The 24,322-nt window shown below is 35.5% G+C and overlaps 1 protein-coding gene across 1 annotated transcript in view; it reads right to left on the reverse strand.

The window, feature by feature from the left end:
* Positions 1-24,322, reverse strand: part of Eml5 (EMAP like 5) — a 149,185-nt gene that overhangs the window by 9,233 nt on the left and 115,630 nt on the right. The window contains 10 exon segments of the mRNA XM_047538900.1: positions 1,505-1,662; positions 3,488-3,696; positions 4,308-4,481; positions 11,169-11,189; positions 13,149-13,172; positions 17,375-17,473; positions 19,943-20,072; positions 21,291-21,369; positions 22,219-22,227; positions 23,869-23,883. Of these exon segments, the coding sequence (XP_047394856.1) occupies positions 1,505-1,662; positions 3,488-3,696; positions 4,308-4,481; positions 11,169-11,189; positions 13,149-13,172; positions 17,375-17,473; positions 19,943-20,072; positions 21,291-21,369; positions 22,219-22,227; positions 23,869-23,883 (918 nt within the window).

Raw genomic sequence — 24,322 nt, forward strand, 5'->3', positions numbered from 1 at the left:
ACCTTAGTGACTATTACAGATAATTTTCATTATAAACAAATACTAAATTTTAAGTAGAATACTAAAAAAAGCCCTTATAATTTATAGTAATTCTGAATTTCTATGGCAATCTTAGGATTTAGCAAATTTTATTTTGTGAACTATTTGTTTTTCTCTGGCATACCTTGTTTAGTTTCCACCATATATTATCCTCTTAACACCATTTTTATTATTAAAGGAATCAAAATGTGAAGCGAAATAATAGGATTACACATTATGCCTTAGTTCTATTTACTTGGGGTGCCTTACCATTGAGCTGTCCCCCCAGTCTTTTGAGACAAAAGACTGCTCACAAAACTGCTGAGGGTCTCACTAAATTGCCGAGGCTGGTCTCAAACTTGTGAATCTCCTGCTTCAGCCTCCTGAGTTGCTGGGATTACAAGTGTACACCACTGTGCCCTGCTACAGAGTTTATTTTTAAGGGCCAAAAAAGAAACACGTTTTTTTCCTACCATTATTAAAACATCCTGTAGTTTAGAAGGCTACTAGTGAGAAGTGTGTGCAAAATGGGGTGATGTGAGAAACAAGTGTATAGAGTAACTTGCAAAGACACACACGGCCACTTTTAGATGTTCTCTTGGAGTAACTGAAAAAGGTACTTCTTTGGTTTTTGCTGGATAAATTCGTTTGTCTTAGGAGAAAATGTGCCTGCACACCAGGATACATTCTTCAGGTGAAAAGGAAATGCTGTTCTTCTTAACTAGTGAATGTGGGCTCTTTCTGTCATGTGGTGTGTCACATTGCAACACGCAGATGGCTCGTTGATGCAAACCAGTTATCTGTTAGCTGGTTACTATTGGGAGATCTGAAAATCATTCAGAACTGATTTTGAAAATCATTCAGAAAAAGGTTTCTCCTCACATTTATATATGCTTTTTAAAGATTTTTAGTTGTTTTATGTTATCTTTATGTGGTGCTGAGGATGGAACCCAGTGCCTCACACGGGCAAGGCAGGTGCTCCACCACCAAGCCACGACCCCAGCCCTCACATTTATATTTGAGGTCTTATATAAAAGTCTATCAAGTTTGTCTCAAGCAAAGCAAACAAGGCTTCCTCATGCAACAGAGTGCGTTTTATCTCTTAGCATTCAGAAGGGCAGGCAGCACGGCAGTCAGATGCAGCCTGGGTTCAGCCAGGGGTCCCCCGTCTCAGCAAATAACTGAGGCAGACATACAGGCCTGAGGAAACTCAGTTCTTAATCTGCAGGACAAACACCTATCTAAACCTAAGAAAAAGTATACCATTGGAGTTTATGTTTATCTACAAGGGAAAAGAAAGTGATTTAAGATTAGGATGAAAATCCAGACAAGGAACACAGAAGGCAACACAGCTGAAGCACACGAGGAGGAAGGCCAGAGAGGATAACCTGTGTAGCCTAGAAATAACCCAAATACCCAACTGAAAACCTCTGGTAGATGACAAATGCAAGCATTCAGTGAGGTTGTGAAAAGAAAGAGGACTCACGGCCTTTCTTTGCCACCAGTCACAATAAGTCCATCTCGTAGGGTGGTATACATGGCAAACACGGGCCCGTTGTGAGCTCTGGCCACAACTCTACACAATATGTGATCTTTCCACACACAGACATCACCACTGATGGTACCTGTAAACGTCAAGTTATTCTGAAAAGGAGTGGGGAAGGGGGAGATAAAGTTCAAACAGATGTAATCTGTTGAGTGTGACGCTACCTCACCTGTGACTCAGCCTGTGCAAGGTAGGGCTGGAGAGACGGACCCAAGAGGCAGACCCTAAACTCCAGGCTTAGCTGCCTCAATGGCTTTCCCTTTCCCAGTCCGTCACTTAGTTGGGGAAACCTTGGGCAATTCTCTCCTAATTCTAAAATGCTCTAATTCTAGTTTATATTGTTTTGTTGGATGGCTTCCCTTCAACTGCTCAATAAAGGTTTCAAAACTTTTAAGAAAAGGTAGGAACAGTAAGTGAAGGTAACTTTTTATTAGGTTTAGCAAAGCATCTTCCCATAGAAAATAAAACTGTTGCCTATACCAGTCGTAGGGGATTTTGAGAACTCTGGTTCCTGAAGATTTCACTAACTAGCAGCAGCACTAATTCATGCCTGTCTGCAAGGAGAATGTAATGCTTTCCTTGCTCTTTTTATAGTCGCTAGCCTAGACTCAAAAATGCTTAAATTGAGAAATATCACATTATCAAATAATATGTACCACTTTTATGTTTTTGTGATTTAACAAAAAAATTTTTAAATGCTTAAACTGAGCACAAACCTACTTTGTTATGTAAGAAAATATTCTCACTGGTTACACTGTTGCTTCATATATTAAAAGTCAATTGTTCGTATTTAATCTTCAAGTTTATTTTTTATTGGGAATGGGCAATTGAGTATGAGGAATTTTAAAAGTGAAGGAAGTTCATCTACATGGGCAAATGAAATGCCAGAAGCATGTGAATGTGTGGGTTTTCTTCTGGAAATAAACTACTGGTTAATGTTAAGAATGCCCAGAATTTTCAACTGGAGTTGGACACAGCATGACCAACATTTTCAGTAGCCTTTTCCCCCAAATATAAAGGTAGTTAATTGTACTAAACTTAAATTTTTTTTTCTTGTTTCAAATATTTCATACACTACATAAACACTTAATAAGGAAATCTACTTAGTTGTTGTTTTATTGCACCAAAGGACTTGGTAAGCCCAGCCAGGATATGGTATTACAGAATGAGGCTGGGGATGATAAACCACCCCTGGGCCCAGGTAGGATGGAGTGAGGGAGGAGAAGGAGGGAGGGCTCCTGAACTCTTCTCTGTCAAACCAAGGACTGTGCTTTCTCCTTTTGTCTCTCCACTTCATTCTTCCTCTGAATAGAGAGATTGGCCCAGGACACTTGCAACTATATAAGATGACAGAAAGCAAAGGAAATCCTAAACCCAAGTCCAACCTTAAATACTTGAAAATCATGCTTCTTGATTCACCTTTACTCTAACAAAAAAAATTTTTTTCTTTTGCGGTACTAGGGATTGAACCCAAAGGGCTTTACCTCTGAACTACAACCACAGCCTTTTTATTTTTAATAATTTTAAGATGGTCTCGTTAAGTTGCTGGCCTTGAATTGGTGATCCTCCTGCCTCAGCCTTCTGAGTAGCTGGGATTACGGGCATGGGCCATTGCACCTGGCTTCTCTAACAAATTTTTAGTTATGTGAAGAACTGCTAGGAAGACAGAAGTTTCAGGATATTTATGGTGACAGTTACAAGATTAGTGAAAGCCCTTGGAAAACAGCAAAGGCCCAAGGACTCACATTTTCATCATAATCCTCTCATTAGCTACTCCCTTTTGAAAGATGAAATATATGCCTGACCAGAACATATAATGATCAACAGATTATGTGCTATATTAACATTAATGTGGCTTATCTTGGGGAAGAACATTTAAGGTAGTTAAAATTACACTGCTACACAACATTTTAAGAGACATACTGCACCAAACGCAACAGCGAGCATGGTCTGCATCCGGGCATCTTCCAGTGTGCTCAGCAGCCCTTTTTTGCTAAGAAGAGCCCTTCCTGCCAGGGTCCAGAACTTCACATGTTTCACTCCCACAGAGACAAACTGGGTATCTGAATCTGGTCGGAATTCTGCTACAAAAATACGCTGGTTGTGCCCAGCTCTGCTGGCAATTTTGGCACCTGATATAGAAGATACAACAAAATTATCCAAATTAATGTAAGAACCAAGCTAACTGATAGGATCAAATATTTGTTAAAATATACAGATTAAAAAAAATGCTTATAAAAGGGAGGACTGTGGCCCTTGCTCTGCTACCAAGCAATCACATGACTACAATTACTTGTGTAGAAAGTTCTTTAGAACTTCATAAGTGATGTATTTACAGGGAGCTTCATTACTATTTAAGGATCATTTTAGATTTTAGGAAACATTTTCATTTCTTTTCCCTGTACATTTGGTAATACTACCCTACTGGTATTCCATTATATAAAATACACTTCATGGGTCTAACTAGCACAGAGCCTTGGGCTTAACCCCAGCACTGCAAACACACACACATTTTCATTCTTTATTGAGGTCCTCTAAAACCAACCAAATCACTACTAATTAGCAAAGATACATACATAGTTTCTTACTGAAAGGAACTGCAGTGAATCACTTTTAATACTCATAATTTCGTTAAGTTTTGTGAACTTTTCACTGGGCTTTTAAAATGAGAATGGTTTCAATCACCAACTTAGGGCACATATTACATACAGAATCCATATTCACACACACACACAAATACTACCTTCCTGCCATCTCCAAATGGTAATGGTATGTTCAGGGTCTAGTCCCACAGAGAGCAAGAGTTTGCCAGTAGCGCTGAAGCTGACCGAACACACTCCCTTTGAATGGTAGCATCTTAGTACAGATAGAGTCTGCTTGCTCACTGCATCCCAGATGTGGATAGAAGGGGCTGTAGCTAAACAAAGATGAAATGCAAAAGTTGGACCTGTTATAAATGTTTCTACTTCTAAAACATACAAACCCATCTCTGAAACATGGAAAAATGTACCCAAGAAGGATTATACTTAACAAAGAATAGCTCAAAACTAAGATTAAATTTTTGAAAAGAGAAACAACAGAATACTTTAGGCTATATTCCATATTGCACTTTTGAGAAAATAGCATTTGGACAAAAAATCAGCCCATCATGATACTGAACAGCTTATCAAAATAAGGTATGTCTGGGGGCTGGAGATGTATGAGTGCAGTGCTGCTGACGCTTAGCACGCACCAGACCCTGGCTTACGGAGCCCCAAGACCAGAGGGGAGAAAAGGCATTGTTTTAGATACATTTTTAATCTTTATATAATTATAGGGAGAGCTATACACATTTTTATACAATAAATATGTTAAATACAATTATACATTTAGCATCAATGTTACCTGGAAGAGAAATGAAAAGCAGACACGGTTGTGAAAAGCAATATATAGAAAACCACCAGAAATTTCTCAGAGAAATTCTGATAATACCGAAATACATATTTTTTTACAAGATTTTTTTTCTAAAAACCCAGAATTTTGGGGAAAGAAAAAAACTGCTCATCTTTACAAATTTTACTCGCCCTCTGCAGTGTTGCTACTGCCTAAAAACCAGCTTCCAGTTCTGGTCCATTTGTTTTTTGTTGACTGGTTTTCACAAGTGCTGAGGATCAAGCCTCACATGTTCTAGGTAAGTACTCTACCATGAAGTTACATCCCCAGTCTGATCCTCTGTATTCTATGAATTAAATACCAGAGCTTCGTATTATTATTTTTCCCTGAACTGTGCCCTATAAAAATGAATAGGTAAGTCAATTCAGAAGCTAATTCATTCTCAGAGTGCATGTACTTTGAATAAAACAATCAAAATACTCAAGTGCATTTTTTCCTCAAATTATACATAAGTATTGTAAAAGGAGAAAAACATTAAGACAAGCTATCTTAAATATTTGATGCAGAAATTCTGGTATCTTAAACTGATAATATTTTATACTATCTACTTACTGAACACAATGGTACATTAAATTAGATAATTCTTCAAGAAAGCAGTTAAAATTTATTAAATCAGATTTAAACTTGAGTATCACTATAAAAAGGTTTATGTAACAGTAAAATATCAAAACTACAGGGAACTAGATATAAAAGTTTGCCAATAATAGGTTGTTCAAAATTTTATTATAATAATTTAAGTACTAGGCTAAGCATGTTTTTCATTCATTAAAAGTCAAAGTTTACCTAGGGCATAGATGAACTGACTTTAATAACGCATGTTAGATGGCTTAAATCTAAAATATAGATATACATCACATATCATTATCTACATGATAAATATTAAACATTTTTAAACTTTAAACCTTTTAAATGATAAATATTGCCAATGAGAAATATTAAACATATGATGGCAAATAAAATCAACTATTGAGAATCACAAAAATTCACGTTTAGTAACAGATGACAAATGTTTTTCTGTTTACTGTCATCCCAAGTCATCAAGTTATTTTTACTTGTTATAGTCTCTGTCTCCCTCTGGAGCAGTGGTCAGCAGACTTTTTCAACAGAAAGTCAGATAAGAGACAGAACTGAAGTACCATGCAGGTTCTCATGTAATGAGAGAACAAATTTCCACAAAATTTTTCTTGGGGAAATTAATTGAGTTATACTTTCAATAATTCAGGTCTAATAAGAATAAAATTATTAGGAAGATGATAACATTTAATTTATTTGAGGTTCCAAGGTAGAGTTCTCTATAATCAAAACTGATTGCAAATGTTCTTCTGTTAATGTTCATCTATAAGATTTTACACATTTCAACTTTGAAAATGTCTTTTTCTACAAGGTTTAACAGATAGTGCTGAATACTTAATATCCATCCATAATATGACTTTCATTGAGAGTATTAATTGCTTAGAAGACATTTAGAAATTTCTGTTAAGTCTGTCTTGATATTTGCCTTTCACATGTATTACATTGCAGAATAACAACTTTAAAGATTATGTGGAAGTTCCTTAAGTATATAGTTACATGGTTTTTTGAAATGCAGAAATTTTCTTTATACTTGCATCAAAATCTGAAAAATTCTGCTGGAACTGTAGTTTTGAGTCCAAAAAATATACCTGCTGCGAATTTGAATTGAATGGGATCCCACTTCTTTAATTTCTGACAACATGAGATGAGTATTGTGCAGTTCAAAAGAACCTGAGATTCAAATGTCAGTTGTCATCAAATGACTTTAAGGGAGTTTCACAAATAACATATTTTTACCTTTTAATTCAAGTTGAGTTCATTAAGAAACAGTATCAAGTCTCTCTCTCCCCCTCTCTCTCTCTCTCTCTCTCTCACACACACACACACACACACACACACACACACACACACACACAGTATTCCAAAGCCACTGAGTGGTTAATAATTGTGGTTGAGGGCAGTTCTTCTCATTGAGAAAAATTTGTCTTGAAGCCAAAAGTTAGAAAATTTGCAATAAAACTTTACCATTGCTAACTCACTTAAACTGCAAGTGGTAGGGCAAATTGGGATACACAGCTTCTATTAATAACCTAAATTTGGGGCTGGGTTGTAGCTCAGTGGTAGAGCACTTGCCTAGCACGGGGGAGGCACCGGGTTCGATCCTCAGCACCACATTAAAAAAACAGTAATAAATAAAGGTTAAATTCTTTTTTAAAATTATCTAAATTCATGAAACTGATAATTAAGTCTGACAGCAAATAAAATCAACTGTTGACAATCACAAAATTCATGTTTAGTAACAGATGACAAATATTTTTCACAAAATGTGGTACATACACATAGTGGAATATTATATAGCCTTAAAGAAGAATGAAATTATGGCATTTGTAGGTAAATAGATAGAACTGGAGAAGATCATGCTAAGTGAAATAAGCCAATCCAAAATAAACAAAGCCCAAATGTTTTCTCTGATAAGCAGATGCTGAGCCTAGTGGGGGGTGGTAGGGAAGAACAAAGGAACTCTGGATGGTACCAGAGGGGAGTGAGGGGAGGGTTGGGGCAGGTGGGGATGGGAAGGACGGTAGATTGAGACAGACATTATTACCCTATATACGTATATAAAAATCTTTTTAAAAATATTTATCACTGTCAAAAAAGTTAATAAAAAATATAAGTTAAAAAAAAAGATTACTGATATCTGAAGAAAATACAGAAGCATCATAAATTAATACCAGATTGTAGTTTCACAGTTGTTTGAAAAAATTATCCTATTTTTTTCTTTCAATCAAGAATATTTTCTGATGAAAGCTTAGTATTTGCTTTTGCATAGTGTTATAATACAATTATTTAGTTATATAAAATAGAGGTTTTAGACAATATTACTATATTGAATTGAAGTGTAATTATATTAAATACATCCTTGAAAATGACTTCTAAATCTTAGCAACTAACTGTGAACTTATGATCCATGTTTCATCTTATTATTACAGATGACTTTAATAAGAAGGCAGGACCAAGAAACCATCTATATGGTACTGTTTTATGGACACCAAGAAGGCCAACTACCCCAGATTTATGCCCTTCTACCTGTTAAGGTCTCTGACCACAATTATTAGAGATTTGTTTGTTTTTTTCTCAATGGCTTTTGAAACATTGATAGAACACAAACAGCCCTCAGACTACATAGTCAGAAATCATAGCATGTACCGCAAAAGAAACACATGCACAAAAACAGAATGATTTAATCCAGACAGTTCTTTCTCAGGTCACAATTGTGAGAACTAAATATAAATAATATAACACATTAATAATTGTGTCTGAATTTCAACTCAGGACTCCTGCCTTTAAATTTGAAGTTCTTGTCTTATAGTAAATCCATTCATAGCATATATAAATGAAATAAATGTTTATTTAAAAAAAAAGAAATATTTCTCACAAACTACCTGCTGGGAATAAAGCAAGTAATCATACAAGCTTTATGAATTTATCCAACTATCCCTTCTGCTGCTTCACACATATTTTTATCATCAGTTGTACTACATCTCAGAACTACTTAAGGTTGTACTAAAATGTTTCCTTATCTTCTTTGAAAATAATTTCTTTTAGTTCCATGGATGCTATTTATAGAGGCTAAGTAACTCTTATGTCTCTTTAGAGTTGGCATTTTGAATGTGACTGGAAGTACTTACAGCATCTGTCAAACTATCAAGAGCTAAAGGAAACCACTCAAAATAATTTAGTGATAAAATACTGACATAGGGTTTGGGGATGTAGCTCAGTGAAACAGTGTATGCTTAACAATGCACAAGGTCCTGACTCTGGTCCCTAGCACCAGAAAAAAGTGTTGATGCATTATTATTATTATTTTGTTACTGGGGAATCTAACTCACAGGCATTTAACCACTGCTCCACATCCCCAGTCCTTTTAAATTTATTTTTATTTTGAGACAGGGCCTCACTAAGTTGCTGAGGTTGGCCTTGAACTTTCAATCCCTCTGCCTCAGCCTCCCAAGTTGCTGGGATTACAGGGCATGTGCCACCATGTGTGGCTATATAACATTCTTTTAGCACAACTATAGTGTCATTCCATAATAAACACAACTTTTACCATCTCACTTGAGAATATCAAATCCACACTTCACTGTGCTTTAAAAGTATAACATTCAGGGCTGGGGAGATAGATCAGTTGGTAGAGTGCTTGCCTTACAAGCACAAGGCTGTGGGTTCAATCCCCAGCACTGCAAAAAAAGAAAAAAAAAAAAAAGTATAACATTCAAAGTCCGCTTTTCTTCCCCCATCCTGTTTTGACATTATAGAGATGCACTGGTTAAAAAAAAAGTAAAAGAGTACAGATACATATATATATATGGTACTTAAAACCTGTGAAGTTATAATTGTGTCACTGTAACTTACAGTGTGCAAGCAGCAGTGCAAAGTGATGGGAGTGTCGCTTTCAGTCTCTGTTGCAACTACCCAACTCTGCCATTAATAGCACACAAACCACCACAGATGATCTGTTAAGTGAGCACGGCTGTACCTAATCAAGTTTAGTTTACAGATATAGAAATCAGAATTTCGTATAATTTTCATGTGTCATGAAATAGTATTATTTTGATTTTCCCCAAGTACTCTTAAGTTAGTAAAAACTGGGCTATACAAAAGCAGGTGGTGGCCCAAATAAAGTCCATGGGCTATGGATGGCCAAACCCTGCTCCCCAGTGAAACCAAGTGAGCAGTGACATCACCTGTTGATTTGAATAAACTATTAGTTGATTTGTCAAATCACAAAATCATACTCTGCCCTGATGGAGGGAAGGAAACAGATATAAGTCTTTGGGAAGTGATTCTCATCAAACTGCTAATTCATATTATATTGCATAAACTTTAAAATATAGTTGGAAAGGATTAGTCATTATAATAGCTAAAGAAAATGGCTACACATTGTTAAGCTGATCATTTTCGTTAATTCATAAAGCCAAAATCAATAATATAGTTGTTTTAAATCTTTAAATGATCTGTTGATCTAATGTGTACAATTGAGATAGTATATAAAAATCTGATTTTATTCACAGTCAATACAATTTATTTATATATAAGATTAAGTTTTGATCCCACCTCCACTTTTCCTTTCTTTTTTTTTTTTTTTTTTTTTTTTTTTTTTTTTTGGTGCTAGGGATTGAACCCAGGACTTCACATCTGCTAAGGATGCACTCTACCACTGAGCTATACCAGGCCCTCCCACCTCCACTTTTCCCAAACTTCTAATGTTACCAAGTTAGGAACTACTATGAAGAATTCTTGTGATGATTAAATGAGGTAATCTAAGTAAAGTACTTAGATTAGTTCCATGCATACTAAAAAGGTCAAAACTTTTTTTTTTTTTTTTTTTTGTGGTGCTGGGGATTGAACCCAGGGCCTTGTGCTTGCAAGGTAAGCACTCTACCGACTGAGCTATCTCCCCAGCCCAAAACATTCATTTTTAAAAAATATTAGTGCATAGCTAAGCTATGGAACCAACCTAGATGCCCTTCAATAGATGAATGGATCAAGAAATGTGGTATATATACATAATGGAATATTACTCAGCCTTAAAGGAGAATAAAATCCTGGCATTTGCAGGTGAGTTGGAGATTACCATGCTAAGCAAAATAAGCCAATCCCCCCAAAAAACAGAGGCCAAATGTTTTCTCTGATATGTGGATGCTGATCTATAATTGGTGTGGGGATGAATGGAGGAACTTTGGATTGGGCAGAGGGAAGTGAGGGGAGGGAAGGAAGCAGGGGAGTGGGAAAGATAGTGGAATGCGATTGACATCATCACCCTAGGTACTTTGTGTGATGGCACAAATAGTGTGATTACATCATGCACAACCAGAAAAATGAATAGTTGTGCTCCATTCATGTACAATGAATTGAAATGCATTTTGCTGTCATTTATAACTAATTAGAACAGATTAAAAAACACTTTTATTGCAGACTGAGCTCAGTGTCATGATGTTAAACTGGTGTATTCATCATTAAAATAATTTACAAACTTTTTGTAGAGTAATAAGATACTTGATGCAAGTAATGATATTCACTCAGGTATCTTATTTATAAAAATTTGGGCTATCATTACCAAATAATATAAGTAAAACTGAAAATGTTCAATTTTCCTTACCTGACATATCTGCTGAATCACCTATAAAGAAAAAACAGAAAAGTTATTACCCATAAATAACACAAATATTAACCTTAAAATCTGCAAAACCCAATTATCATAAATATTTTTAAGATAACTTAATATTATATGAAATCAATTTTATTACATTGAGTAAACAGAGAAGGCACCCATTTCAATTATATGCACATATTAATATTCTATGTATAACCTTTCAATCTTTCTTTGGATAAAAACTTTTTTTCATACTTAATAACTTACATGAAATTTTAATTATAACTTAAAAATATTTATATGATTTAATTTGCTGACACTTATTTTGGTTTATAAAATGCACCACTTAATGGGCCTTTTGAATTTTAATGCATCTCTGCCTACAGGGAAAAATGCAATCTAAATCTTCTGAGGGACATGATAGCAAAGATTACCATATTATTCAAGAAAAAAGTTTTGTTTTTTTTTTAACTGAAGATTTTCTCTATGAGTTAAAGTTTGCCAAGAAAGAAAACGTGAAAGCCTATACTCATTGCATTTGTGGTGAAAATACCTGTTAATGAAACTTTAAAAAGTACTAGCAGTCTTTAGGGCTGGGGTTGTAGCTCAGTGGTAGAGCCCATGCCTAGCATGCCTGAGGGCACTGGGTTCGATCCTCAGCATCACATAAAAAAAGTAACAGTCTTTACCAAGGGAAAAAGGAGTAAAAATTTTAGAATCCATTGACGCTAGGTGATTGTTTTTTACATTAATCAGGCCTTATCTCTATGTGAAATAATGATTTCATATTGATAACATATGCCATTAATATCTTCATCTGGAATAGGAAGGAAAAGAGAAGAAAGTGTGTTGAGCAGACCACACAGAAAATACTGGTTTTAGTTCTAAACACACTCTGATAACCACCAAATGGTGAAAGGACTTGAAACTATGCCATAGGAAGAATGATTAAAAGACTGGGAGTGGAATTCCTGCTGCTTCTGTCCCAGAACTGGGTGAAACTGTATGAGGGATTTGTTTCTGCTCAGGGAAAAGACTTGCACCTTAGAATATTGTTGCCAGAAGATTTAGAAGTAAAGAACGCAAGATTACTATGCAGTTGGCAGTTGAAAACTATACTTAATGGATACCATCAAATGGTCCAACGGAGAATCAGCACTCTGCTTGATCATATGAGTTTTATGATAGAGTCAAAGATGGTTTTGGAAGTTGCTTTAAAGAACAGACAAGAGTTATATGCACTACCTCCTCCTCCCCAGGTCTACTCAGGTCTTACTGAAGAACTCTGGGTTGGGATAAACTTGTATATGTGGATACTTGCTTCAATACCATCAAGTTAAAACTTCTGGTAGAGAGCGTCTAATCACTGTTAAGTTGAACACAAAGTATTCCCCAGAATCACCAGACTGTTTTGTGGATTTTCCTGTTCCATTTTTAAGTTTCCTGGATACCACAGGGCTCCTTAGTAAGCATTCACAGTCAGTTTTTTTGCAGCATTAGAATCACTGAAAGTATTCTGGGATGTTATGGATGAAACTGATGTGGAAGACCTAGGTCCTTGAGTCAGAAAAACCTACAGGGAGTGCAACAGCACACAGAATTAATGCTTCTATAAATAATAGAGGTAGACTCCAGGCATCCATCCTACTATGCTTCCTGATGCTTTTTGGAGCTGACCATGTGGTAAAACCCCTGGGAATTAAGCTGAGCAGGAACCTACATTTGTGGGATCCAGAAAACAGACTATTACAAAATTTTAAAGATGTTTTAGATATTGATTTTCCTGGAAAAATCTGATTTTACTATGGATTGTGGAATTTGTTAGGCCTATCAACTTGATGGTACCATTCCTGATCAATGTGTGGTAATCCCAAGTGTAGACAGCCTTTCCATCAAATATGCTTATATGAGTGGTTGAGACAACTACTCACTAGTAGAGTTTTAACATCATCTTTGGTGAATGTCATACTGTAGTAAGCCAATTACCTTGAAAATGTCTGGAAGGAAACCCTGAAATAAGAAACGTTTCTATGAAGAAATAGAAACTTTATTAAAAGGATTTTATTTGATATCTTCATAGTATGTATAAAGCAAGACATACTAATATCAAAAGGAAAAGTATGATGAAGCCATGATAATATACATATGCCTTTGCCTCTTCACCAAGAGTAACCTGGGAAATTGTAGGCCAGAGTCCTGTAGAACTTTCTAAGTCTGTGACCACTGTACCAATTGGGGAAGTGTTATGTATATCAAGGAGGAGATCTTGACTTGCTGATTTTACATGTGGTTTGGTAAAATTTTGATAGAGCTCATAAAATGAATTTGGGAATTGCAAATAGCTAGGTTTTGGAGGGAAACTGTTTAGTTCATTCATAAGTTCTGAAGATTCATGATATTTTTTTGTCTTCTCTTTCTGCCTTCCTATGGAAAATACATATATGGTTTGTTAGATTAAGTTATTTGTGTGTTTTGTATATTCTGTAAGAATGATAAATAAAATTTAATAAAAAAAGACTGGGAGTGTTTGGCTTGGAGATCAGGCTTCTCTTTAAATATCTACAAGGGTCTGTGACGAGAGTACAGATGAATGCAGAAACATCACAGCCTATATATTTTAGTTACCAATCAAAATGAAAATTATCAAATGAGGTATTGTTCTATTCTCTTATCTTGAGAATGTAAGACCTAGAAGGCCTGGTAAAAATTTAAGAATTCTTGGAGTCTGGGGCAGTATAAGACAACCTGTCCAATTCTCTCTCTCTCTCTCTCTCTCTTTAAGTATTTTTAGCTGTAGGTGGACACAATACCTTTATTTTATTTATTTATTTTTATGTGGTGATGAGGATCGAACCCAGTACCTCACATGTGCGAGGCAAGTGCTCTACCACTGAGATACAACCCCAGCCTCTCCAATTCTCTTTTCATCCCCTGTTCCATCCCACACCAAAAGGAGCCATGGAAACTCATGTGTTCTGCTATGGATTGAATGTTTGTGCACCTCCAAAATTCATATACTGACACCCTAATCTTAAATGTGATAGTATTAGGAGGTGGGGGTCTCTGGGAGGTGATTTTGTCACAAGGCTGGAGGTCTTATAATGAGACCGGTATCCTTATAAGAAGAGACAGGAGAAAGATAATCTTTCTGCCATGAAATGATATAGTGAAAATAAAGGTCATCTGTAAACCAGGATGAGGGTCCTCACTATAACCCAACCATGCTAGCACCCTGCTCTTAGACTTGCAGTTGCCAGAACTGTGAAAAATAAATGTGTATCTTTAAGCTACTCAATGTATAGTATATGCTATGGTAGCCCAAACTGACCAAGGCATGTGATTAGCCCATCTTGGAATCACCAAATTCTATCCACTCTCACTAATGAATTCCTCAGGGATACAAGCATTGGTTGTTCAATCTACCATTAGGAGGATATACTTTGAGAAAAGGCTTAGGAAGACTCAGAAGTAGATTCGGGACCACTTAGTAGATAATTTTATGATTTCAAATCCCCAAATGGAGAGGGAGGCTCTCATATGGAAAGCAATCCCATTGTTCTCATGTACACCTTGTCGCATGGAATGTAGCTGGAAGATGTCCAAAGTGGACATTTGGAGGTTCTACGTACCTCCAAAATGAGGACCAATAAGTAGCAATTAGAGAGACATATTTCCATTCTATGTGAAGAACTATTTTTATAAATGAGCTTTCTAGGGAGAGGTTAGACTATCACATTAGGTGTAAAATAGTGATGGGTTCAAGTATATAATGGATAAAAACATACATTTGGCCCTGAGATTTAAGATTCTAGTCGAGAAAAAAGTCTAAATGTAATGGGCTAACATACCACAAAATAAATATTTAAATTTCTTTATGGGCCATATGATTTTTTTTAAAACAACAATTTAAAGGGTGGCTTTGTGCCTTGTGAGTATTAATAAGCTTGGCAACAAAGTAACTACCTGCTAGTTCCCTTTAAGAAAAAACATCCTCTCCATTCTTTGTTCTTCCCTTGAGTCCCTCTTACACTTAGTCACCAGTGAAGCATTTTTGTTATCCATTTTGTAAAAAGTTACAAGTGAGACAAGGTGTAGGGCTACATATATGATCTAAAATTCACCTCTGCACTGCATAGTTTGATTAGGAAAGAGAGGGGAGATGATCAGCTATTCCACATTCCCTACATTGTTGCCTTTCAAAATAATGGGAAGGAAGTAGAGAAAGGGGCCAAAATTATGAAAGATTAATCTGTGATTATGACAATTCTTTTTTTTTTTCGGTGCTGGGGATTGAACCCAGGGCCCTGTGCTTGTAAGGCAAGCACTTTACCAACTGAGCTATATCCCCAGCCCCAGCTATATGCCAGCCCCAACAATTCTTAACTAAAAGAGAACTATGGCACTAATATGAGAAAAGGCGCTTAACAAAAGGAGAGCAGGAGGAAGAAAGGAAGAATTAGCACACAAAGAACCATATCTTCTAGAATTCTATTCAGAAAATGTAAATTCCATTAATACAGGGATTTTGTCTTTTTATAAGCTGCTTGTTTCCCCAGCACCTAGAACAATACCTTGTACATGGTAGGTGCTTAATAAGTTTATTGAATAAATACATTTACTCAATAACAATTAGCAGAGCAATAACCATGTGCCAAGAGATATGAAGCCAGGTATACGTCTCTATTCTTTCAGGAGATAGGCCTTATTCCTACAGAGTGAGCAAAGACATCACTTTCAAAGAACTTAGTGCAAATGGGAGTAGACATATATGTTCCTATACAAAGAGCAGAATATTTTGTGGGTAATGTAATCATCTAATTTCCTTTAAAAGTAGAAAACTGCACAGAAGGAAGAAGAGAAGAGTTCCATAGGGCATAACTATAGAACCAGGAAACCCAGAGAACAAGCTTCTGACTGATCAATTTGGTACTTGCATGAAAAAAAATTATTAAAAACATAAGGGCTGGGGATATAGCTCAGTCAGTAGAGTGCTTGCCTTGCAAGCACAAGGCCCTGGGTTCAATCCCCAGCACCACAAAAACAAACAAACAAAAAACAACATAATAATTCTTCCAAAAGAAAAATATAGCTAGAAAGTTAGCTTAGCAACCATGAGCCCCTAAGATCCAACAAACCCAATTATTTAAGAACTTTATAAGATATGGCTGATCAAATCTATAATGTAGTATTCATAATTATCACCCATTGGTAGATAGATATGTCCAAATAGATCTGCTATGCTCAATCATTTTGCTTGTAAACTGATGGTCTTTACATTTTTGACAAAGGTCAAACAAAAAAAGAAAAAAGGCAACACAGGTGTAAACAGTGATACCAATGACTCAGGAGGCTGAGGTAGGAGGACTGCAAGTTCAAGATCAGCTTGGGCAACCTAGCGAGATCCTATTTTGAAGAAAAAAAAAAAAGCAGGGTGCGGGGAGTGGATTGGGCATGTAGCTCAGTGGTAGAGAGCCCCTGGGTTCAATCCCTAGTACTGCAAAACAAAAAGCAAAAAAACAAAAAACACTTAGTCAATCAGATTAATACCAAAGAAAAGGAGAAGGCAGTGGGAATTTACAAACATGAAATGAACTTGGGTTCTCACTTTTTTTTTTTTTTTTGTACCTGGGATTGAACCCAGAAGTACTTAACCACTAAGCCACATCCCCAGCCCTTTTTTCATATTTTATTTAGAGACAGGGTCTCATTGAGTTACTTAGGGCCTCATTAAATTGCTGAGGCTCCTGCCTCAGCCTCCAAGCGGATGGGATTACAGGCGTTTGAACTGGGTTCTCACTTTTTTCTAGGTTAACCCTTGTGAAACAGAGCTCTCCTCTGTCCTCCCTGAACTAGTTACTTCTTGGCTCCCTTTTTACCATTTCTTCCTTAAAGTATTTTCATTCTGCTTCATATGATAATGAATTAAATTTTGTTGCTAATTAGAAATTCCTAATAAAGAATTAAATCTGACTATTCCAATCACTTACATGATAGTTGATTTTTAAATTCAAAATTGTCTGAACCAACTCAGATAACCAAGGTAAGAGAAAGGTACTTAGAAGCAACCATATGGTATAATTTTGTGTGGGCTCTATATACACATAGATTTTGAACAATCTATACTTATATTACATTTTAATTTTTTCTAGGCTGTTGAATTTATTTGAACAAAAATGCTTCATATTGTTTCTTTTTAAAATATAGAAACATACCTACTTGGCCAGTTGCCACTATGTTGATAAATTTGGGATGCTGATTTACAGTGAGGCACAGAATATCATCATTATGTTCCTGATAAAAACTCTGAGTCCCTATAAAGAAAGAATTTGAGAATTAAGTTTAAAAACTTTAAGCTAAAACAGCCAAATGCATTTATCTAGCACTATAAACTACTCTTAACTTATCTGCTTATTCAACACATAGTTTTTGAGTACTTACTATGTACAGATTATCAAAGGATAAAGAATCAGACATTTTAAAAGGATAGAAATCGAAAGGGATCAACCATACAATACAAGACTGAAGATGCCAAGTGCCACCAAAGATTTAAGGATCAAAATGCTATGGGAATTTAGCATAGAAAAGATTTATTCTCATTATGGGAATATGACACTTTTGCACTGACTCAGAGTCTACAAATGTGCAGGTGGGTGGGGAGGGGCATTCTATGTAAACAGAGGAACACTGAGGAAAAGCATAAAGGCAGAAAGTGTTGGGTATGCATATATAATAACTCCTTTGGCTGGTGGGGGGTCATGAAGAAGAAAAATGAGAAATCTTAGTTGGAAAGGCAAGTAGGGACTAGACTTATGGAAGATTTTGAATGCTTCTGATCTTTGTTTGGGTTTCCTAAAGAAAAAGATTCACCAGGATCATACAGAAACCAGAGGTAATTTTCCATTTAATAGTTTGGGCCATATGTATTAATATTTCATATTTATTCTGCAGCCAGTGGAGAGGCACTGAAGTTTTTTGATCAAAGAATGAATGTGATCCCCAAATTGGGAGACCGATAGAGTAGAGGAAGGGGATCAAGAAAAGGGAAGAGGAAGAGTGTGGGAAAGTCCTAGGGAATAAAATACACCAAATTATGCTATGTCCATGTACTAATATACCACAATGAATTCCATGCATATATAATTATAATGTACTTATTAAAATAACAGTAACAGAAGGGAATTCAGTAGAGGAGAGCAAGTAGATGGGGGAGGGAGGAGGAAAGGAAAAGAGAAGGCACTGGGGAATGAGACTGATCAAATTATGTTATGTGCATGTACATAATATAATAATTACCACCATTATGTATAATTATAATGCACCAATAAAAACAAAAGATGGAATTCTAGGATGATAAAAATGTAATTAGCGTGATCCACCTAGCAGTACTGACAGCGAAGAGACTTCCAAAGACTATGAAAGTAGTCCACACAGAAGGCAATACAACTAGGTTTGTACAAGTAAAATGACCAGGCAGACCATGAGGTCAGAACAGTAGGTTGCATCCATATTAGAGGATCCTGAATACCAGGATCTCAAACAAAAGAAAACAAGACAAAAAACTCAATGATTACTTTCAACACACCTACTATTACTTTAAACTTTTTCTCAAAGTGAAATGTGGCTTTTACTTTTCAGGGCTGCAGGTTCAGTTAAACAATTATGGGCTGTTGGCTAAGCTGGTGGAATATCAGCTCATAAATCTATACTTTCTAGACTATGAACACAGCAATGTATCCCTAAATTGGTTGGAAGCCAAATATTAAGAACTGAAGCAAGTGCCTCTTCCCTCTGCCCTCTTTCAACAGTTCACCATTAGAAAGGTATTTAATTATAAGTCAGAAAGCTAAAAATCAAAAGTATAAACATGAGTTTATATATACATTTATTCCTTTCATGCTTATCTTATTCTTCCCCATTCTATTGAAGGATATGTGAAACCTCAATTAAAAAGGATTTTTTTTCTAAGTAGTACTTTTTAAATGGCTCAAGTTATTTTAAATGGAAAATTGCATGTAATTGTGGTGAATCCTTTTCTTTAGTAAACCAGAAAGGAAATATCATATTAATGATTAATACTGACCAGGGGAGTAGATTATTATGCATATAATCAATCTACTCTTTATCCATTCAGAGTGAAACTATCAGAGGAAACCCCAAATGTTTGCATTAGGTAGCCCCTGTTTTTGCTTTCACACTTCATAAAGTTTGCAATCATATATAATAAAACAATTAAAATACTTAACTTCATTAGGCTTATCGTATTCGAATGATAATAACTCTATTTGCTCTTCAACAACCCAGTTAAATAAACAACAAGGAATATTTTCTCACATTCTTGGATCAAACAAGCAATAATCAGTAGAGCCACAGACAAGTAGTGTTCTGCTTGGCTTTCTCAGGCCTCACTAATCACCCCAGAGGTCACTTCTCCAATGTGTTGCTTTCAGTCACTATCAAAGACAACCATCCAAATCATTCATTCTCACAATAAGGTTATGGGAAAACAGAGGTACAAATGACTTCACTGTAAAATACAATTTTAATGTACAGTGAATCTTCACTTTTAATAGAGATCTATGAGAACTTAGTCTTATAAAATATTTTTCTGCTGCGTCATACTCTATTACTACAAAGTACTACAATATGAAATATTTTTTATTCTGGATCATTTCTCACATATTTCCATTATTATTTATAGTTTAAACAAAGAAATTCTGCTAGTTAAGAGTTTAAATTAATAACAGTGTGTATAGGGAGATAAGAGAACTAGTGTTTCCTACCTGTAGCAACATTGTGCAGAATTCCAACTGATGCAGTGTGATAAATTATATCATCCCCATCATTTAAATAGTGTACATTATTCCTGCAGTCTCTGCCTCGATAACCAAATATAAGCTCCAACACAAGGTCCTATAACAACGATGAAACCATTATACAATTACTCTCTTCCTTAAGTTTATCCGTTCACCAATATTCTGTGATATATATAGCACTAGTCAAAATGGAGGATGCTTTTGATGTTTTACAAACTTTGAACACAAAATTAAGCTATATATATTTTCTCTAGCCTATTTTGGGCAAATGAAACACATTTCAGAGTCTATACTTTTCTGGGTTATAAAAAGGAAAATGGAACCACAAGGTTATCTAATTCCAAGAATTTCAGATTTAAGATTCCATGTGAAAGAATACTTCAATTTTTATTAGTCAAAAAGAAGAATTTGATATGTAGTCATAGTTAACTGATTATTTGCTCCACATATATAACTCAGGACAAATTATGTCAAAGTCAGCTACTTTGAAGAATCCAAAGTTGTCGCTGACAATTCATGCTAAAGTTCTGGCAGAGAAGGCTGCAGGGGAAAGTGCTACCGTTTTTCACTGCCCAGGTGGGTGTGGGTGGAGGTGGTGAGGGAAGGAGTTGCAACAATCCCTTTCCTACAGCTTCACGCCTTGCTCAGGGCTCACGTAGCACAGCTTGCTTATTTGCTGCTGACGCTGGGATTATGAAATGTCCAGGAGGACCTTTCTTCTTCCTCAACTACTGCTGAAGGTTTCTTGGATGAAAGGAAGGACACTAGGAGAAACAGACTTCATGAACCCTATATAATGAATATATCACATGGGGTAAAGGTTCCCGGGGTAGTGTAAATATTTAATCTTCAACTTATGAATTCAAGGCACTAAGTATAAGACACTGCACTTCTTTAAGCAATAGGTCATTCATATGTTATTTATGTTTGGATGTTCTTATTTAAAAATTAAGAGAAATAGAGGCTATTAATCTAAAATTCAGACTTGAGTAAGAATTAATACATTTTTTTTTTTGATGTTAGGGATTGAACCAGGGCTGCTTAACCACTGAGTCACATTCCCAGCCTTTTTTATTTTTTATTTTTAGACAGGGTCTTGTTAAGTTGCTGAGGCTCGCCTTGAACTTGTGACCCTCCTGAGTAGCTGGGATTCCAGGCATGTGCCACCATGCCTGGCAAGTTAATTTTTAAAACCAAACAAAAATGGTTATTCGATACACTTATTTTCATGAAAACTAATGATAAAGACTTGGGTATTTTATAAAAAGGAACTCTGGATACATTTTAGTAACATTAAGGAGCAGGTTTTCCTTACCTCTATGGGTCTTTTCTTCTTGCCAACGTTATTTGTCTGAAGTTTCTCTGGCTGTGGAGGGGCCCTGCTCACTGGGGGCCTGAAACAGAGATGGAAGGAGGAAAGGCACAGATCACTTGCAGCCTTCACTGGGTCTCCCACACCTGCCCTCCAGAGAGATTACACCTTGCCATACTTCTGTTCCACTAGACTGCACCCTCTAGATCTTGATACCTTCTAACTCAGGAAGGTGGAAAGAAAATGATTAGAATTTTTATTCATTTTAATTTCTTTGGCATATGTTTTATAATGTAAATAATATACTAACACAAGAGCAGATTGTTTATAAACAAATGTAAAAATGTTAGCTTGACATACAAAAAACTTTCTTCATGGGTGCATTTTTAACAAAGCCTGGAATATTACGCTAATGCATCTAATATCCCTACGTGACAGGTACACAATTTTTTTTTTCTTTTTACAGAATGAGGATTGAACTCAGAGGTGCATTACCACTGAGTTACTTCCCCAGCACCCCACCCCTAACTTTTTTGTTTTTCTTGAGGAAGGAGATCACTAGCGTGCTGTGGCTGGCCTGTAATCCTAGCGGTGTGGGAGGCTGAGGCAGGAGGATTGTGAGATCAAAGCCAGCCTCAGCAAAAGTGAGGTGCTAAGCAACTCAGTGAGCCCTTGTCTCTAAATAAAATACAAAATAGGTTTGGGGATGTGGCTCAGTGGTGGACTGCCCCTGAGTTCAATCCCTGGTACCCACCCCCCCCCACCAAAAAAAATTCTACTCATTTCAGGGATATTAATTACAAAGGGGGAAAATGTGGAAAACTATGAATAGAGGTAAAGAACACCAAGAAGCTGAGCTCATTAATGGTATATATAAAAGATAATGAAAACACAAAATCAGGCCTTGTGAGCATAACAAAGAGAAGATTACCTGGAACCTCTTTTCAGCAGCAGATTAAAAGAAGTGAAAAGATTACAACACGAATTTGAATTTAAAACACTCATAAAATACCTCTGATAATAAAATATCTTAATCAATTTAATGAAGATAAACTATACTGATTATATGAAAGGCCTGTTATTATTTTATTAGTGCATAATAAGAAAAGGCAAGTTACACCATTAATGGAGGGAAATCAGAAGGTGAAAAAAATAGAATTCAACATGTTCTATGTTAGAAACTTTTAAGCTTGACATTCCTATTTTTTCTTAATCATTGTACACTCTGACTTTCAAACAAAACATTTAAACTTATTTTTGTTCTTAAAATGGGAAATAAAGTCTCAACCAACTTAAAGAGCTGGTAGCACTAGAACTTCTTTGAAAGAAATTGTCTAAGGAGTCCCTTAAGGAGGTTTCCCCAGTCAGTGGATTCACACAAACAGAATGAATAACTCAGGACCATGCTGGATTTGGGATTGGCTAGCAAATATTTTAATTCCCTTAATGGGTAATGACTATAACAGAATTGTAAGGGATTATAGAAGTCACCTTCCCTATGAAACCAGGAATCTTCTTTACACATTTAGAACATCCCTTTATGAGCACTCATGATGAATGGTCAACTGAAGTGCATGAGTCCTGCTTGTGATAGGGAAGTAACTTCTAACTGAAAAGCTGTTCATGTCCAAGACAGCAATTATATCTCTACTTAATTTCTTGTTTTGAAACAAGTGATCCCCAGAACAATAGATTATTCATCATATTTAGTGGCCTCCCAACCTTATTTCATCGTGTGCTTTCTACTATGCCGCTGTCAAATCTGAGTCCCCTTCAATGCAGAGACTGGTAGTGAAAATACTACGGTAGCTATGAGGCTAGATCTGGATGCTTCATTGCTGTTAAAATAGCATCGGACTATGTGGGCCTCTTTAAAAGTTGTACCATACTTTGCACATGTTACCTTGCTTAAAACTCAAGAATTTCACAGATAATTAATTCCTGCCATCAAATATATTCCAGGGTGCCCACTATTTGAGTCTCTATACCATCTGCTCTCAAATCTATTATTTTCATCCTTATCTCCCAGAATTTTTCTAGTATTACTTTTCTTACTTGTAAAATTTGACTATTCATTTCTACACTGTCCCACACTTCAGAAACTCTTTAGGACATTTTCACCTCACCAAAGGTAGCTGTAAAAGCACCCTAAGAGTCTTTCTTATCCAAGCCATTTTATTAAACATACAAATATTATCTTACCTTTCTTTAATGATTTTAAGTGAAGGAGTAAATATTTATTAAATGAAGGTAACAGACTTATAAACTTAATCTTTCACTGATAAATATGTATAGCTGTTTGTTTATATGAACCTCTGAAAGTTAAGGAAAATTTAAAGCTATCTAGAGTATTATTGTAAAACTAAATAATCGTAATGAAGACTTTCATAATAATGACTATTTATTGTATCTAAAAATACAACTCCTTTGTTGGATTTGTCCTATTTTATTTTTTAATTATTTACTGACAAATGTAGTTTTTGTTTCATGGGGAAAAATCAATAGCTTAAAATACTATAAAGATCAAAATAGAATGAAGAGTAAATATCTGAATGAAAATATTCTTTCATAAAACACTTACCTTACTACTCCCTGCCTTTGAAAGGAATTAGGGGAAAAAAAGAAGGAAAACACATGAAAATTGATGATAATGATTATAGTAGTTTAGTAAACAGAGTAAAAGTAACATACCAATAGGATTATAAGGAAATTTTAAAATGCCTAAATGTCACATTATTTTGAATGTTTTTATTAAATATATTGGGAATTTCACCAAAATTACTTACTTTAGATAGATAAAACTTGCTACAAAAACATTTAATGAAAAAGAAAAATTAATAAAATTCCTTAGGTTAAAAAATATCAACCAGAGAAGTTTTATCAATTGTCATCAAAATAATTTCCTTTAAAGAAGATAAAGTATTTGTTAAGTGTTTGTTTTAATCATTTAAAAGTGTTTTGTTGTGACGCTTTGGCAGCACAAACACCAAAATTGGAATGATACAGAGAAAATTAGCAATAAAAAATTGTTTGTT

The sequence above is a fragment of the Sciurus carolinensis genome, chromosome 2, assembly GCF_902686445.1.
Source record: "Sciurus carolinensis chromosome 2, mSciCar1.2, whole genome shotgun sequence".
NCBI classification, from domain to species: domain Eukaryota; kingdom Metazoa; phylum Chordata; class Mammalia; order Rodentia; family Sciuridae; genus Sciurus; species Sciurus carolinensis.